At 54.6% G+C, this 17,737-nt stretch overlaps 9 protein-coding genes across 9 annotated transcripts; 5 read left to right on the plus strand and 4 right to left on the minus strand.

Annotated features, from left to right (window-relative positions):
* Positions 1-274: 274 nt before the first annotated feature.
* J4E86_011598 (uncharacterized protein) lies at positions 275-1,555 on the plus strand (the record flags this gene model as incomplete). Its single annotated transcript, XM_051452089.1, has 1 exon — positions 275-1,555. One exon carries the CDS (start codon positions 275-277, stop codon positions 1,553-1,555), a length of 1,281 nt encoding a protein of 426 aa, XP_051296783.1.
* Positions 1,556-2,033: 478 nt separating this feature from the next.
* J4E86_011599 (uncharacterized protein) lies at positions 2,034-3,786 on the plus strand (the record flags this gene model as incomplete). Its single annotated transcript, XM_051452090.1, has 2 exons — positions 2,034-3,570; positions 3,635-3,786. The coding sequence occupies 2 exons, from the start codon at positions 2,034-2,036 to the stop codon at positions 3,784-3,786; spliced, it is 1,689 nt and encodes a 562-aa protein (XP_051296784.1).
* A 172-nt stretch (positions 3,787-3,958) lies between these two features.
* J4E86_011600 (uncharacterized protein) lies at positions 3,959-4,738 on the minus strand (the record flags this gene model as incomplete). The annotated part of the gene is made up of 1 exon (XM_051452091.1): positions 3,959-4,738. One exon carries the CDS (start codon positions 4,736-4,738, stop codon positions 3,959-3,961), a length of 780 nt encoding a protein of 259 aa, XP_051296785.1.
* Positions 4,739-5,596: 858 nt separating this feature from the next.
* J4E86_011601 (uncharacterized protein) lies at positions 5,597-6,592 on the plus strand (the record flags this gene model as incomplete). Its single annotated transcript, XM_051452092.1, has 1 exon — positions 5,597-6,592. One exon carries the CDS (start codon positions 5,597-5,599, stop codon positions 6,590-6,592), a length of 996 nt encoding a protein of 331 aa, XP_051296786.1.
* A 40-nt stretch (positions 6,593-6,632) lies between these two features.
* On the minus strand, positions 6,633-9,449 carry J4E86_011602 (uncharacterized protein; the record flags this gene model as incomplete). Its single annotated transcript, XM_051452093.1, has 2 exons — positions 6,633-9,335; positions 9,387-9,449. The coding sequence occupies 2 exons, from the start codon at positions 9,447-9,449 to the stop codon at positions 6,633-6,635; spliced, it is 2,766 nt and encodes a 921-aa protein (XP_051296787.1).
* Positions 9,450-10,189: 740 nt separating this feature from the next.
* Positions 10,190-11,473, minus strand: J4E86_011603 (uncharacterized protein; the record flags this gene model as incomplete). Its single annotated transcript, XM_051452094.1, has 1 exon — positions 10,190-11,473. The coding sequence occupies one exon, from the start codon at positions 11,471-11,473 to the stop codon at positions 10,190-10,192; it is 1,284 nt and encodes a 427-aa protein (XP_051296788.1).
* A 1,133-nt stretch (positions 11,474-12,606) lies between these two features.
* On the minus strand, positions 12,607-13,340 carry J4E86_011604 (uncharacterized protein; the record flags this gene model as incomplete). Its single annotated transcript, XM_051452095.1, has 2 exons — positions 12,607-13,126; positions 13,180-13,340. 2 exons carry the CDS (start codon positions 13,338-13,340, stop codon positions 12,607-12,609), a joined length of 681 nt encoding a protein of 226 aa, XP_051296789.1.
* A 306-nt stretch (positions 13,341-13,646) lies between these two features.
* On the plus strand, positions 13,647-14,508 carry J4E86_011605 (uncharacterized protein; the record flags this gene model as incomplete). The annotated part of the gene is made up of 2 exons (XM_051452096.1): positions 13,647-14,373; positions 14,423-14,508. 2 exons carry the CDS (start codon positions 13,647-13,649, stop codon positions 14,506-14,508), a joined length of 813 nt encoding a protein of 270 aa, XP_051296790.1.
* Positions 14,509-15,392: 884 nt separating this feature from the next.
* J4E86_011606 (uncharacterized protein) lies at positions 15,393-17,263 on the plus strand (the record flags this gene model as incomplete). Its single annotated transcript, XM_051452097.1, has 4 exons — positions 15,393-15,646; positions 15,693-16,585; positions 16,633-17,051; positions 17,105-17,263. The coding sequence occupies 4 exons, from the start codon at positions 15,393-15,395 to the stop codon at positions 17,261-17,263; spliced, it is 1,725 nt and encodes a 574-aa protein (XP_051296791.1).
* Between the last annotated feature and the right edge of the window lie 474 nt (positions 17,264-17,737).

The raw sequence follows: 17,737 nt of genomic DNA on the forward strand, positions 1-17,737 counted from the left end.
AAACATATATTTCAGGCGTGCGTGGATCGTTGATTCGCACATTGGATGGAGTTAGTCAGAAACGACTTAGCACAATTCATTACAGCCGGGCGAAGATCAGGAGGTCTCAGTTACCGATAGAATCATAATTAGGCTGCATGTGGGGCCATACTTGTGGCGTGCCAGCAAGCCGACCCCACACTGTATCTACGGGGAAGGAGATCAGCACACTCAACACGAAAGACACAGTTGCTCTCTCATCTGCCTGTATACTCACCATACTTCCCACTCCATTATGGCGCACTTTCCTCGCCGCCCTCCGTCCGGTGTCAATGTCATCATAGTAGGCGCAGGTTTCGCGGGCATCGCAGCAGCAATAGAATGCGATCGCAAAGGCCACTCAGTCGTTCTTCTTGAGAAAGCGGAAAATGTGGAAAACATAATCCGGTTTGGCGATATCATCTCGTTCGATCCCAACGGTGCGCGCAACTTCGAACGCTGGCCTGGCGTCATCGAAGCGATGAAGGAAGTCGCACGGAAAACAACATGGCTGGATCTGTACCACTGGAAAGGGCAGTTTGTCACCAGGCAGAGTTTTGTGGCCGAGCAGGAATGGGGGCCGAGAATCAATGGACACAGAGGAGAACTGTACAGTATTATTCATCAGCATGCTGTCGATCGGGGAGTGAATATTCAGTGGGGCAAACGTGTAACTGATTACTTCGAGGACGATGAAAAGGCTGGCGTGGTAGTCAATGGAGAAGAGATGGTTGCCGATGCAGTCATTGCAGCAGAGGGAGTTCGTTCCCGCGGCCGTAAAATTGTGCTCGGTTTTGACGACAAACCGAAGAGTTCGGGATACGCTGTATATCGCTCATGGTTCTCTGGAGATGCCATCAAAGACAACCCAATCCTGAAACATCTCGTAGATGGAGACAGTCACTCTGGGTTCATAGGTCCAGATCTTCACTTTCTGGTATCGTCGCTCAAAGACGGCAAGGAGTTTAACTGGGTGTTTACTCACGTAGACGACGGGAATATCGAGGAGGACTGGCAATTCCCAGGCAGAGTGGAAGACTGCCTGAGGTATGTAGAAGGATGGGCACCCATCGTGCAAGAGATTGTAAGGTCGACGCCAAAAGACGCGCGTCTCATCGATCATAAGCTCGTCTTCCGCGATCCGTTGCCGACCTTCGTCTCGCCAAAGCACCGTATCGCTTTGATTGGAGACGCAGCGCATCCCTTTCTTCCAACATCCATCCAGGGTGCCAGTCAATCCATCGAAGACGGTGTTGTGATGGCGGCGTGTCTAGAACTGGCTGGCAAAGAAAGCATTCCTCTAGCCGTACGAGCATTCGAGAAGATCCGCTATGAAAGGGTGCACAAAGCACAGGCGATGGGGGTTAAGACGCGCGAACGATGGCATAAAGCCAACTGGGATGAGATAGCGAAGACGCCGGAATCCATTCACCTAGCACGCGAGGCATGGCTGCTAAATTTTGATGCAGAGAACGACTGCTATGAGAGGTTTGATGAGGTTGCTGGGAACTTGCGGGGTGCACAAGCGCGACTGTAGGGAGCTTTGCTCGGGCAGCAACGTCGGTATATTGTTGGTGCTTGACGGGCCGAGCAACTCACCTTGAGCGCACGGTATCTGCACGTGGCGTGCATCGGCGCAGGATAGCTTGTGCCGGCCTCACGCTACCTTTCTTATTTGAAGTAGTATTTGAACAACCTGGATATTGGACAATGATGATTCGCATCAATGATGTAGATGAGCTCTACGCTACTGCCGTCTAATGTCGCGCTAGCACCTGCTCCCGTCTATCACGTCACAACCGTGCACCTGCCACATGGGGCTAGCATGGAGGATGTTATCTATGTGCTTACAGCTACTGCAGTGTTTCTGTGCAACACAACAACTTTGCCAACTACCTATTACGGGAGCTTTCCGACTCACATTCGCCGCATCGTATAAGCCAACACGGGATTTACAGTGGTTGGTGATCAAGATGCACCTTCCTACGCTGTCCTGCTTCGTCGCCGCTGTCACCATGACGGCAGGTGTCCAGTTCGGCGACTTAAAAGATCCTATCAACATCCTAGGCATCGGACGCAACGACATCGAAATCTTCTTGGGCATTCCCTATGCTCATGATACCAGCGGCGAAAACAGATTCAAACCACCGATTCCCTACGAATACTCTCCAGGTACTACCATCGATGCTACCAAGCCTGGTCCCGCATGTCCACAACCATTGGGTGTGCTCTATCCACCTCTTGGACTGGGCAATATAACTGAAACATCCGAGGACTGCCTGAACTTGAACGTAGCGCGGCCAAAAGCGACTGACAGAGAAGGAAAGGGACCACTGCCAGTTCTGGTATGGATACATGGAGGATCTTTCTGGTGGGCAAGCAACACGGAGCCGACGACTGCCCCTGACGGAATGATCAAGCAGTCGGTAGAAAATGGGGACCCAATCATCCATGTGGCCATGAATTACCGTCTCGGGTTCTTTGGGTTTGCCAGTTCAGACTGGTTGAAAGAAGAAGGAAGCATGAACGCTGGTCTACGTGATCAGCGCGCTGCTATCGAGTGGGTCCGCACCAACATTGCTGCTTTTGGCGGGGATCCGGAGAGGATTACGATTGCCGGCCAGTCTTCCGGCGGCCTCGCAATCGGAATGCAGATTATGGCTTACGGCGGAGAGAAGCCACTTCCTTTCGAGCGAGGTATCGCCCAGTCCCAGTCCCTTGAGCCTGGTATCACAGGGACTTTCGCCAAGGATGCGATGATCGCGCTGGTCAATTACGTAGGGTGCAACACTACTGACGTGGACACTCCAGGGACGATTGAGTGTCTACGGGGATTAGATACTGAAACCCTCTTTGAAGCCTCGAATGCGACGTATCTCAGCGATATCGCGCATAATATTGGGGACATCTGGTTGCCACAGGTGGACGGTGATTTCCTTCCTGCGGCACCAAGTCAGCTCATCGCAGAAGGACGCTTTGGTAACGCTACCTTCATGTCCGGCTGGATGGAAGGCGACCTGAATGTGTACACCAACACCTCGATCGCAACCGCACAAGATACGTACGACTTTGTTCGCGACTACCTACCGGCTATGTCGGAGGACTCTCTCACTCAGTTACTGGACTTGTACCCGGTAGAAGAATTCGGAACCAGTGTGAACCTAACAGCAGAGTTCTATCGCTCTGCACGCATCTTCCGCGATATCCTCATGGTATGCCCATCGCTACATCTGGGTGCTGCAATTGACGAAGTGTACAAAGCGCCAGTCTACTTCTACAACTTCAACCAGACAATACTTGATCCCATCCTCGAGTACACCGAAGATGTTTTTGGCTTTGGCGTAGTACACACGTCTGAGTTTGCGTACATCTTCGACAGCATGCAAGTGTACAACAAGACGGACTACCCGTTTGATCCGACCGAGTATGACTACGAAATTGCTATGCGAGCAAGCCGGTCGTGGAGCACCTTTGTGAGCCAAGGAGCCCCGGCAGAGAGCGGATCACAATCCACCACATTGTTGAATTGGGACGAGGCATTTAGCCGGCCAGGTAAAATCTCCCATTTGCGAACTGCGTGTGAGGCATGCACTGACTCCGTACATTGACATTTTAGGCGGTCCGTATGTCAGGACGATTGGTGGCGCGCATCCGAGCAACAGCGCGCTGGGCATGGCAAACGCGACAAGAGAGATGGCAAAACAGAGATTACAGGAGCGATGCGCTTTCTTTAACAGTCCGAAGATTATCCAAGCGCTTCAGTATTGAGGAGTAGCTCAGTCTGACGCAAGGTCTCAATATGAGCAGTACAGGGTGTGAAATCCATCAAGACGTCGAAGACGATATAATATGAAACGGGAATCTTACAAGGGGTATCTCAGGTCGATTCACGACGTAATCAAACTTCTACGACTGCATGTGGCGCATCTCTCTTCTCTGCCTAAACTTCCTTGCTGTCCGTGGCCAACCCTAAAATAAACTCCCACTCCTCCTTCCTTACCCTACTCACACTCAGTCTCGAATTTGTGACAAGCTGCATATCCTTCAACGGCCCCTCTTTAGCAAACTCTTTAATCTTCGCTAAATCTATCACATGCTCAAACTCGCTCACAAACTCGACGTCTACACAAAACCATTTGGGCTTCTCCCTCTCGCTCTTCTTGTCATAGTAGGGATCCTTGGGGTCAAAGGCCGTCTCATCGACCTTTGCTTCCTCAACAACACGTAGTATACCTACGATACCCGAAGGCTTGGCGTTGGAGTGGTAGAAGAAGCCCAGGTCGCCTTTGCGCATGGCCTGCATATTGTTGCGTGCCTGGGGATTGCGGACGCCGCTCCAGGGCTCGGGTTGCATGCAGGCGCGCAGGTCGCTGATAGAGAAGGCAACGTTTACGCCGTTCTCGTAGCGCGCGAGGGGCTCGGCTTTGAGCAGCCAGTAGACTTCTTGGGCGCCGGTTGCGTCGCGGTTGGTGGATGAAACAGGCGCGGGTAGAGAGTTCGTCTTAGGGGGTTTAGGCTTGGCTGTAGCAGCTTTTTTGGGCGGAGGAGCGCTGCTGTCTGTTTTGTCTTGGTCGGCGCCGTCTTCGCGGTCACGCTTGCGACGCGTCGCCTGCCGGGCATCGCGCTTGGGCTGTGTCTCTTCGGCGGACGAAGTGTCGTCTTGGTTGTAGTCCGGTGCTGCCGCTGCCGTTTGACGCGTAGATCTTCGTGTGCCGGCCATGACGAGGTTGTGGTAGCGTTGCAATGCTCGTCGACGTGGAGGTGCTGTACGCCGCGAGCGTGCAGCGCTCTGACGCTATTGGCTGACGTCTCTCGTGTTTGCCGCTTGTACTTCGCTCCGCACCTCGACTCAGTACTTGCCACCCAAAGGACGTTGGAAGGACATTGGAAGGACATTGTATGGGCAGAACCCCGTCAAAATGTCCCTCGACGACCCAACTAGCCGTGCTCCGCTATAATACTGTGTAGGCGCCTCCTCGGTCGGAGGCCATGCGCGCGATCACGCGCACCGCGACGCAAAGTCAAATATTCAAACCAGAACCCTCGGCCTTGCCGTGTCGCAATGCTCAAGCGGCAGTACTCGCGCAGCCCTTGCCATAACCCAGCGGTTTCCTCCACGTTCAATTTCGACCCATACCGAGCGCATCGGAGAGCCGCCACAAGCAGCAATCACCCAAACCACGGCGCGGCAATGAGAGGCGCAAACAACGATCATCCAAGCCCTATCTTAGGCCCGGCCGTTGCATGCACGATCCGGGACCGCCGCTTTCCTCCCTAGCGGTCGTGTCCTTGCACATCACGGTCCGGCCAACTGCCTCAACCTAGACAAGTTCATGCAACTCTACGGAGCACCCCACTAAATTTATAGACCCGACAACGCCGCTACGGACGTAGCTACGACGGAAACTCCGCTTGGGTAGTAGTACCTACCTAGCAAAGACCAACATTCGGCCGACATGGACTCCATTTGTGAGGGACAAGATGTAACGAGACTTGGCACTGGTATACATAGAAGACTCTTGCCCTTTCTTTACCAATTACAACAAGCCATTTCAAGTACGTTGCATTGAGATCAACCATGGACGCTTTCACCAAGAAGACCCTGAGAACCTCCCGAGGCATCACATACACCTACTACACGTGCTCTGGCAACACGTCTCTCCCAACCCTCCTCTTCCAACACGGCTTTCCCGACCATGCCGCCATGTGGGCAGACGTGGCTAGCTCTCTCCGCCCACTAAACCACCCTATTATCATTCCTGACATGCTGGGCTACGACGGAACGGACAAGCCCACAAACCCATCCGCCTACACCTGGGACCATATGACCAACGACATGGTGGAAATCCTCAATGCTGAACAAGTGCCAAGATGCATCTCCATCGGCCACGACTGGGGCTCCGCAGCCGCAAGCCGCCTGTACAACTACCACCCCGAACGCGTTGTCGGCTTGGTCAACCTGAACGTCGCCTACACGGCACCAAGTCGCAAACCCTTCGATCTCGACGCCGCAAACGCCCTCATGAACAACATCTTTGGCTACCCATCGCTATCGTACTGGTACCTCTTCACCGCGCCTGACGGACCAGCACTTCTATCCCGCGATATAGAGGCCATGTTTAACATGATGCACGACAAAGATGGATTGAAAGAGTTCTTCTGCACACCCGACACCATGCGTGAAACACTCTCCGGGCAAAAGGAACCAACCTTCTCTCTCCGACCCTATGCGCAAGACCCAGCTTTCAAGAAGGCGTTCCTTGATCGTATGGCGCGCGATGGGTTCGAAGCGCCCGTGTGCTGGTACAAAGCCATGACAGGCAATCTGCAGCATCAAGTCGATGTCAAGTTGCCTGAAGGGAGAGAGATTGTCAATGTACCCACGCTGTACATCGGATGCAGAGAGGATGTGGTGTGCAGACCCGAAGCCATGTATGAGAGTATTAAAAAGGGCTTGTTGCCGCAATTGGAACAAGCGGATATGATTGATGCGGCGCATTGGGCAACGTATGAGAAGCCTGCCGAGGTGGTGAAGCGGTTGGAGGATTGGCTGAAGAGGAAGTTTGCGCAGTGAGTCTGTGTAGCATCGGCAGCTGACTATCTATGCATAAAACTTAGACAGATGTGACATGGTTTGCAGGAAACAGTTTTCCAACACCACAGTAAACACCCCAATACCAGTCTCCATTGATATCAGCTGCTTCCCTTATCTCTGCTCCTCTAGGAAAGGATAATTCATCTTCTACTCCTTCATCCGGCAGATAGCCCCATCTAGCCAGTAATCTCAAGCCTATACCGCCATCTGGTGGGTACCGCTGTACTCTGGCCATTTCGTCTTCTTCTTTCAGTGCGTAGCCGCCTACTAGATCGCGGACAACCATGCGCCGTTGTGCGCCGTCACGGTCTTCGAATCCTACAATGTACATGCGATGGCTGCGGAGGCACTTGCGCCATCCGTTTACGCCGTCTTCTTTGGTGATGCGACCGCTGATGACGAGTTTGTGGTAGCAGCTCATGCAAATGTCGTAGTCGCCAGTGTTACACTTGAGGCAGTGATAGCGTGTGTTTGATGGTGGGATAGGGTAACTGCATATGTTACACAAGGTTGTAAAGGTGAGAGGGCGGAAGATGAAATTCGCAATGGTAAAGTACCCTGGCCCTCGCATAAGAGACGCGGATTTCGGTGTCAACGGAGGGGTTGTGGGTGTTGCGTCGAGGTCTGGGGGAGCAAGATGTCCATCCTGACGTGGCGTAGAGGGCGCGGAGGGAACTGTGTCAGTAACAGACTGCGAGTCTCTTGTCTTGCGGGCAACGGGAACAAGAGGATGCGTACAGTGATGCCCCTGGTTAACGCAATCATTACAATAGCCCCAGTCGCCGTCGTTGCAATAGTCACATTTCCAGTAGCAGGCGTTGGCGTATGCCTTGCACATATCGCAGAAGACGCCAATTTCTACCCTCTGCTTGGGGTCATCCTCGCTCATGAGCACATGTGGTGGTGTCGTGGATTCCGTCAAGGGCGTCATGGGTCTGCGATATCGGTGCCCGACCAGGATATGGGGATGCTCGTGATAGGGCGGATAACCACCCTCTGGTGCTTCGCGCTCATACCGGGGCCAAGCAGTCCAACCAAAGCCGTACCAATGCTTGCATCCTCTGCCAAGACGATAGCAGCGAAGACACACGTTGTACTCGCCACCATCGCAGCGTCGACAATTGTAGTGAAGCTCGTACTGTATGTCGTTTTTACCACAGCGTTGGCATGCCACATGGGGCTCTGTATATAGGGCAGGAGTACCTAGTGATGAGCTTGAAGCTTGTCTCGATCGAGTCTCGCTCACGGTCGGATCGGGGGTGGAGCGAGGGAAAGCAGGAGGCGATAGCGAGGGGGGAGTAGTACTGTGAGAAGAGCGTGGCAGTTCGGCTGTGGTAGGGTCGGTAGTACGGCGAGCCGAAGGAGGCTGGAAAGGCGTGACGGCAGGAGTAGAGGAAGACAAGGGCACAGCTGGAGTGCCAACTGTAGCTAGAGAAGTCGTTGGACTGCCGCTGTTGGGCAGATCGAAGCCGAGGCTCTGGGGCGAGCTAGGACTTGACACTGTCTCATTGTTGTTGTTGTTGTTGTTGTTGCTGGCGTGGAGACTGATGCGGAACTGCTCTCGAACGTCGAGCCTATTTCTCTGCTGATTTTCGGACTGTCGACGTGGCCTTGGACGAGCGAGTTCCGATGATGGATGACGGTCGCCGGTCGCCGGATTTGCAGGAGCCGAGCCAGGTGCAGGGCGCTCTACCCTCGTGGCGGATCGAGAGCTGCCCTGGCTTGACGATCGCTGGCGCGGTGCCCGCCCGCCTCGATTTGCGGCGTCGATGAGAGCAGGTCTGGATATGGGGGGTCCTACTGCCGTCTGGGGCGTCGATGCGCCACTCTCGGAACGTCCATGCCTTCTCCTGCGCGCAGCTTCCTCGTCGCGCGTAAGCGGGCTGCGCATGGCTTGTGGCAGCAGCGACGCAGACGAGGAGCTCGTCAAGCCCTCTCTTGCCAGACGCTCCCTTCTCTCCCTCCTCTCGCGCTGTCTTTCAGCATGTCGCTCTGCCTGCCGCCGTCGCACAGCCTCGGCTATCCTCTCGGTGATCTCCTCTTCCTGCGCAGTGCCAATCTGGTTCAGGTCGACGCCCTCGGACACCAGCTCCTCCAGCACCTGGCGCACGAGGTCTTCGTCGACGTCTTCTGCGTCGAGGTCGGAGGCGCTCAGCAGAGAGCGCAGGCTGGACTGGTGCTCGATAGCGCGGGGCGGTATGACGGCCCTGGACGGGGATGCGCCGGGCGGATTTTGGCTGGCAGACCGCCTTTGATCGCGCGCCCTGCGGGATTCGCGGCTCCCGTTGCGGCTTCGCTCCCTTGTTGTGCGCTCTCTCGGAGGCTCCCGGCTGGCCCTCCTGCTGCTTGCGATGCCCGCGTCCCTCAGACTCGGCTGCTGAGCTGCCTCGAGCATGCGCTGATGGGTGTCATCGCGCTCATCCCGGCGCCTGAGCTTGGGTAGCACATTGTCGCCTGGCCGGTATCTGTCGCGGTCCGCCTGCTTCTCTTGGGCGCTTTTGCCGCTCTGGGGGTTCGCCTTGAGGAAGATGTCGAGCAGCGTGGTGACGGTGGCATTGGGCTGTGTGGTGCGCACAGAGGCCCGGCACGAGGGGCAGGTGTACGGGTGTATCGACGTGGCGGTCGAGGCTTGGAAGGCGAACCACTCCTTCAGACAGGCGCCGCAGAAGGTGTGCAGGCAGTCGAGCAGTGTGAGCGGCTGGTAGAGCACGTCGGTACAGATCTGGCCATGGCCGAGTTAGCAGCCGCCTCGTCGTCGTGCTCCTCGACTTACCGAGCACGTCAGTTCCTTTTCCAGGTCGCCCTGGACTCCGCCAGCGCCCTCGCCCTCGGCCATGGTTCGTCGCAAACTGCTCGTCAGGCGCCTGCGGTTGACTCTCAGCTAGACTGCACACTTGGCGAGCCTCGACGGTACAAGGCGCCGTAGCATATGCATGCCAGCACACGCTTTCATCGGCCCGCTGCAGCCTCTATGTTGCTTGCCGCAACGAGCGCACACTTCTCATGTCGCTACGTCACGCGACTTGCGCACGTGTCAGCACCTCAGAACCCCGGAGTCGGTGAGAGACGGCATCAAACATCCGACATGTCGTGACCAGCACAGGCGCTTGACGCCTCGTCCGTCTCGCACCCTCCCATTTTGGCATATATCAAGCTATCCGGTCCTGTAGCACCTGATGTTTGGTACATCGTTTCACCTGTGCTGCAGCCACCGCAACTTGCCCCTGGCCCAGGCGTACCCAAGACACGGTTCACGTCACTGGCTTCTTTCCGCGACCGTCAGGTATCCACGCGTTCACGCCTGAGGTTTCGAAACCTTGATCTTCAAGTCAGTGCCATCGCATGCAAGTCCAAAACAGGAAGACTGGGCGGCAGGCTCATAAATCGCATATCTACAACTATATCATATAATCCCTTCCTTCCTCATACATTCTTACATACAGGCTCCCACAGTCATCCCCCCTTTCAACCATTATTCTTATATACAGAAAAGACCGATTGGCTAGTCGCCAGCACATAGCCGTCATCTTGCTAATCCTTCACATCATCTTCTCAATCAAGTATCAAGCCTAGTGCTCAGTTGTTGTTGTTGTTCTTGCCACCGTTGCCGCCCTGAGACTGTTGTCCAGCACCATTACCTGCCTGTTGGGGCTGGTTACCTCCGGCCTGGGTCTGACCCTGAGATGCTTGGCCTGCAGCCGCACCGTTGCCTGCCTGTTGCTGGGAACCGCCGTTTTGCGTCTGGCCTTGAGACTGCTGTCCTGCAGCCGCACCCTTGGTTCCCTGCTGTTGGTTGCCATTGTTCTGGTTACCGCCATTTGGTTTTGCCTGTTGTCCATTTTGCTGTCCTTGCTGCTGTCCCTGCTGCTGTCCCGTTTGTTGTCCGGCTTGTTGACCTTGTTGTGGAACCTGCTGTCCAGCGGCACCTTGAGCCCCCTGCTGGGGAGCCTGAACACCTGTAGTTCCCTGGGGTGCTTGTCCGTTGGTAGGGGAGATGCCGGCGCCTTGCTGAGGCGCTTGTCCGTTGTTCGTAGCGGTGCCAGTATTGCCGGCGGCAGCACCACCAGCTGTTCCGGTATTCTGGACTTGACCATTGCCAGTTCCTTGAGCAAGAGCCTGACCAGCGGCAAATGCAGCGGCGGGGCTACCTGCTGGCGCACCAGGCTGAGTGGGGCCAGTGCCCTGGACACCACCAGCAACGCCAGTCTGGTCGCAGACAGTGGGACGAACTGCCTGGGAGGTAGATCCAGTAGAGGCCATGTAGGCATCAATGTTGGGGAGGACGTTAACGCAGCGGTTCTGGTTGATCAAGTCGATGTTACCAGCGGCAGCCATTCCCTGAACAGACATCTGCTGAAGCTTGTCGACGACATCCTGGAAAGAACCGCCAGTGGCGAGGGTGCTGTTGGCAGCAATGACATTGGGGTCCGCGCCGTTAGCAGCGTCAATGATGGCCTTGTGGTTGAGCTCATCGACCTCGGCGTTGAAGGCTACGGTGGCAGCCTGCTTGAACTGAACGTTGTTCTGGATGCTAGCTCCAGTGTTGAGGAAGTTAGAAACCATCGAGGTATCGGCCATCCAATTGGAGACCGCAGTAGCGAGGTCGTTCGCAGTGGGAGTTTGTCCATTTTGGATACCAGCGCCAAGTCCAGTCGGGGCATTGGTGGTGCCTTGCTGTTGCTGGTTTCCGGTCTGCGCTCCTTGTTGCTGTTGTTGCTGATTGCCGCCCTGGTTCGTAGTCTGTTGACCAGTCGTGGCGGCAGCAGTATTGCCGTTACCACCGTTGCCGCCCTGCACCTGGGCGAATGGGGCAGCGTAAGCTGCAGAGCTAAGGAGCGAGGCAATGAAAATGTACTTCATTTTGTCTGTGAGAACGGATCTGTCGAGTGGACTAAGATTATGAGTAGAGATATCAAAGAGTGAATGGAATGCTGAGGTTGTAGAGTGGAAAATATTAGTCTGTAGTGAGTGAGGAACCAGTCCGATGAAGACTATCAGGATGATGGGAGCTGTGGTATTTGTATCGCCTCTGTTACAACTTCGGAAAGCCTTGCCGTCAAGGCATGATGGTGGGCAGGCCTATGCATCGTAACAGTCTGGGGATCAAGCCCTAGGGCTCGCAGCCCTTGGCGTCAAGTCAGGTAGCACACGCTTAGCTCAATGGCGTAGTTTCGAAGTATGCCATATTTTGAATCAGGCGCTTCCAAATGGCCTTCCAAATTGCCGAGACCCTCAAAGCGAGCGATGCCGAAGTTCAGCCCTAAACTCAAACAGGACGTTTCGCAAGGTACGCCATGTCGTGCATGTAAGTTGGATTAGTTAATGATGTTTTGCAAGCCGATGTCATTGTTTTGACAGCGTCTGGGAACAGGTTTCGTCGGTCTTGGCGCCCGAAGCTTGCAGGCGATCATCAGATCTTGTGTTGAACCTTAGTCCAAACGCCCCACAATTGTTCCAGATCGACACAGGCAGGCTTCAGGTCGCCCAATTCCTGTTGCGTGCTCATACGACTTGATCGCGCTGTGTATCTGTGGATTAGATCCTTGAGTACGCACAATGATGCTTCATTAGACTATAGAGATGTGTAAGCAAAAAGATTTACGATATTGTTTGTTGCAAACAATTTGTCAAGATAAACAAGTTTCGCGTCGAATCTGTTCATAATCGTATCCGTATTGCAAATATCTAAGATCTTAGAGGATCTTCAGAGGCGTGCAATCATTCAACGCCCCGTTTGGAAAATGCTGAGGGAAGCTGGAAGCGGCAAGAAGCGCTAGAGTACACTAAAGCACGGCGTAACAAGGTCTGGTGTATCAGTTGCAGGAGCAGCAGAGATTTGTAGGGAGGTTTATGCGACTGTAGCCTTCTCTTCTTACATTGCCATTCCAAATGCAGTTCGGAGTCCGAGAGAACTCGTGATGCTCGATTTGAGAGTTGTGAAACTGCCGCTCGTAACGAGGGGAAGCCCATTGCGAGGGTGACTGATATACAAGTCAGTGCTGCAGGTCGTTCTGCCTGCCAGCATAGCGACTATTGCTTTCAGAGTCCATTTCGGTCTCGATCTTGCGGATAATGCGAGCGGGATTGCCAGCGACGACTGTAAACTCTGGGACGCTCTTCGTAACGACGCTTCCTGCGCCTACGACGCTGCCTCTACCAATCACAACACCAGGCAGTATGCAAACATTGCCACCGATCCAGCAGTCTTCGCCAACATGGATCTCCTTGCCCAACTCAGGCCCGCTGAGGCCGTTCCGGATGGCTGGGTCGAGAGGATGAGTAGCTGAGTAGAAGTTGACGTTCGGACCGACGAGTGTGCGTGCGCCAATAGTAGTAAGACAGGTGTCGAGGAAGACGGCGTGGAAGTTGACAAAGACATGTTTGCCCAAACGCACATTATATCCATAGTCCATAGTAACCGGTGGGTTAATCCATGGTTCAGCCTCGAACAGCTTGGCGTCTTCTTCTGTTGTAGGTGCTGGTGGTGGAAGAGGGGTTTCGTCTTGGATGATGCTAGGCAAAGTATAAGGACGTCTCTCGACAAGCAATCGAGCAGCCACACATACTCTCGAAACAGTTGGACTAGCCTGCGACGCGGTACATCACCGGCATCGTTGAAGCGTCTGCAAGCTTGCCTGCATCGTGCGCGCTCTGCTGTCAGCTCAGGCGTCATGGCATGGTAGAGCTCGCCGCAGAGCATACGCTGCTTGTTCTGCGAGATGTCCATGGCTGGCATGCAGGAAGCTGGCTGCCCGGCGCATGCTACCGAGGCCGGTGTGCCGGTTGTGAAGGAGTACAGGTCGCGGGAGCTATGCGCGGGGCGCCAAGGCCCTCGGCTGTTCCCGAGGCCAGCCGGTCCTGGATAGTCGCTCACGCCTTGCTATTGTTCGGCCTCCGCAAGCCATGCGATCGGGGTTGTGCAGCAGGGCCCCTTCTTCTGCGCCTTGGTAGAACCATGTCTTGAACGCCATCGTCCATCCCGTCCTCGCCCCCCGAGCTCCCCGTACTTGACCTCTACCTGCCTGCCATCATCATGGCTCCGAACGGCTCGCTATCCCCCGGTGTCGATATTCTCCCGCCCAACGGAAATGCATCACGCGAGCTTGAGGCCTCAACTGTGGCGGCTAGGAGCCAGCATGCCATCGCGCCCGAGTTCTTTCCCCACGGCAAGCGCTCGCTTTGTGGCATCGCCGTGCGTGCTTTCTGCTTGGGATGCGCCATGGCTCTCGGCGTCGTCGGTACGGCTCTGCTAGCATACAACGGCAATCATCTATGGCGGCCTTTCATGTTTCTCAGCGCGCTGTCCATGTTCCACTTCCTCGAGTTTTACACGACGGCCGCGTACAACACCCCGGTCGCGTACATCTCCTCGTTCCTCCTCACCAACGGCGACCAATACCGACAAGCCCATACCATGGCCTTCATCGAGACTCTGGTGACTTCGTCTTTCTTTCCCGATTACCAATCGACAATCCACCCGCCGTGGGTCATCGCGCTGGGCATAAGCATGGTCGTGGTGGGACAAGCTGTGCGCAGCACAGCGATGATGCAGGCGGGTACCAACTTCAACCACCAAGTGCAGTCGCGTAAGAGTGATGGGCACGAATTGGTGACCCATGGACTGTACCGCTACTTCCGTCACCCCTCGTACTTCGGTTTCTTCTGGTGGGGCATCGGCACACAGGTCATGCTGGGTAACGCTGTCTGCTTCTTGGGATACACAGGCGTGCTGTGGTATTTTTTCATGACACGCATTTCACGTAAGCCTTACACACCCATGGCCCCAGTCAAGCTGCTCACCCATCCTAGACGAAGAAAAACATCTAATCGAGTTCTTCGGCGAAGAGTACAAGGTGTACAGGGCAAGAACTCGTGTCTGGATACCCTTCATGTAAGCGTCAACTGTGCAGCTTCCGGACAGTTTGGTCGTGCCAGCTAAGTAAAATGAATCTCATAATGCTACGCTTCACTTCACAACCGAGTCACTTTCCGTCTGGATATATGCAACCTGTGAAGCTCTTTCGTGTTCATTTGCAAGCCAAGAGACGTGTCTGAGCATACGCAAATGAGCTTGTGTCATATTGACGGACTATCTGCATTTTCTTCACCATCTGCCGCTTGTCTCCTCGGCTCAAAGCGACTACACAATCATGCCTTAATGCCGCACTGCTGGTAGGAGCTTCCTGCTCGACAGTAATAGCCGTATGGCCAGCTTGCGTCGCTATATTGGCAATGTATCGAGGTGGAGTGCAAGTATTCTCACTTGCACAGCATTCAGCTTCGTCTTCATCACTGCCGTCTCATTGGCTGTAGGCTACCGCCAGGAACGGCAACCGCGTGTGGGCGCTCAGACTGTTTTTGTCTCTTGCTCTGTAACCCGACGTCCCCCCAACGGTTGCCCACGCCAACGCAGCACGTCTTGTCTCATGCCTGGCGAGCCCCATCCACGTCCTCGTATACGTAACAGCGAGGACAAACTCTACCAATCCTGCCTCGACGCCTGCATCGAGGGTATCGCGAATATAACGGTGAACAAGCGGATTGGTGGTACGTGCAGACTCTCTCACCTGCTCACGCGCCCTGCTCCACTAACCTTTCCCCAGCGACATCCACTCCGAGCAACACCGTCAACATCAAAATCACTGCGCACGAGGGCAGTGATCTTGTAAGAAAGTCTGCTCCGGCTGCGCTCTCCCTTATATCGCCACCTGTATCGCCCGCGCGAGAGGAAGTCGTACGACACACCAGTCCACCTCCACTGTCGTCTTCAGCCATAACCATGGATCGCTCGAGATACATGAGCGCACCGCCGGCTGCCTCGTCCGGTTGGGAATCTGGTGATGCACGCAGCAATCTCGCTGTTCAACCTGCAGCTTATGCTGGCAAGTTGAAGCTCAAGAAGAACGCCGTCAAGATCGTCGGGGCTGCGGGACCAATTCCTACGACCCCGTCGCGATTCGCACCGCCCGCTCCGTCAGTGACATCATCGCCAGCTCCAGGCTCAGTCAAGACCATGCTCCAGGCTGTTGAAGGGTACGCATTACTACTTAATCCTTGGACTCCACTAATGTGCGTACAGACCAGCGAACGCCAGTACCTCTAGAGCGTCCAAGCCCGGTCCCCTTCACAAAGAGGGCGCAGCACTTGCTTTGACTGCTCCTACATCGAAAGTGGTTCCGTCCACCAAGGAGGTCGTGAGAGCTACAACTGATGCCATGGACGAAGAATCCGCAATGGATGCACTTTACGCTCGCCTTAACAGCAAAACCATCCTAGGGCCTCGCACACCCGTAGGTCCCACGGTAGCAAGACCTAGCCAAACTGCATTCTCGTTTGGTGCACGTCTTGCTGAGGCCAAGGCAGATAAGATCAAGACGGATAATTCAGAGGCTGAGAAGGGAGGCATCCAGAAGTCTCCCGGTAGCAAGACCGCGGAACCGAGACAAGACAAGCTAGAGAGTGAGTACATGCGTAAGGCGACTGAGTACATCCAGGCGCTTCCGAACAGCACGGGAAACACGGCATATCTCGTCAAGGCCATGTCAAGGAAGCTCCACGACTCATACACGTCAACCACCAAGGTAGATGCTGGAAGCAACGAAGCTCTCAAGGCACGTCTAGCATTCGCAGTCGCCAACTATCTCAATAAGATATTGAAGAAGCGCCCGGAGTCACGTACAGCCGACTCAATCAAACAAACGCTTGGGGATATGGATGGAGATTTTCTCCGGCTGTGTGCCAAGCTCGTGGACGAGGGGTACGTCTCCTTGGAGACACTGACTGAAGTATCTGGTATCGTCGCCGCCATGCGTGATGTTCTGCCCAAGCCAGAGCAACCTACCACCACGTCGGTGGAAGCGCCTTTGACGCCAGCACCTTCTGTTGCGATGGGCTCTGAGAACAGCAAGCCCATGTCCAGGGACCCAGTTGATAGCATGAAGGGATGGCCGACCCAGGAGAAGCGCGAGAATCGTAAGTCCTTTTCCGTGCAGACAGAAATTTAGACTGACAAGACATAGCCGCTGCACATCGTACGTGCATCTTGAAGGGTGTTGGGGGGATTACCAGTATCAACCAGTTGCAGGCTCTTGTATGGGGTGGCAAGCTTGAGTCCATTTCCATGCCAGAGCCGGGCTCCTCGAACGCTCTTGTCAAGTTTCTTACACCCGAGGCATGCGACAAGTATCACAAGGACACTGCAAACGGAATCGAGATAGTGGGCGAGACGAAGAAAGCAGTTGTCTTCGTGGAGAAGGCTGAGGGACCAAACTCTATCAACGATGTCATCCGCAACTGCATCGATGGCGAAGCGTCACGCTGCGTGCGAGCTATCGGCACTAACGAGCACAACGAAGCGGCTCTTATGAAGCTCGCTCGGGGCAAGAGCGTTAGCAAGCGCGACGTTGATCGTATCAAGAGCGGAAAGACCGCCCGTGGTGTAAGTAACATGTGCGGACCCATGTCTGTATAACACTGACACGGTCACTCTAGCATTCGTACGTCGAGTTCCGCTTTGCAAACATCTACAACGCTCTCAACTTCAAGCGCGAACTCGTGGATAGTGAGGACTGGGAACATTGCACCATTGGCTATGCACCCGACCCGTGTGAAGCCAAGGGTGTTCACTACAAGGATGCGGATGAGAAATAGAGCTGCATTGGTATACTCGACCAGACCATGTGCATCATGCTAGGCGGGGAGCACGGGCTTGAAGAGGTGGGCGAAACCCATTGTGTCTGCATACGAAGACTTTTGATGGGAGTGGATGCTCGAGTGCAGGAAAACAAAACGTGGGGTGAGTGGGGACATGTACCAAGTGCGATCGTGACCGCTTGAAGTCACTGAAAGCTGTGTTTGGTGTTCGCACTACTTCATCTTGCACGTGCAATAATTAGTCAAGGTGATAGCACAAGTGGAAATCCTAGGTGTACTTTGCTTTGCTCATGTACGTGCTATTGTGACACGAGTGCAACACCGCTCGTGCAAGAAGGAAAGATCAAACAACTTGCCAAAAGTCATGGGAGCATACTTGAAAGACTCAAGTCCCGCTTCACAATCACAGCACCAGGCAGTGGATAAGTACACTAATACACAAAAGAAGAATTACAATACCCCCCCCTACCC

This window comes from Alternaria arbusti, assembly GCF_024043155.1.
Source record: "Alternaria arbusti strain BMP 1465 chromosome Unknown scaffold_37, whole genome shotgun sequence".
In the NCBI taxonomy this organism is placed as follows: Eukaryota; Fungi; Ascomycota; class Dothideomycetes; order Pleosporales; family Pleosporaceae; genus Alternaria; species Alternaria arbusti.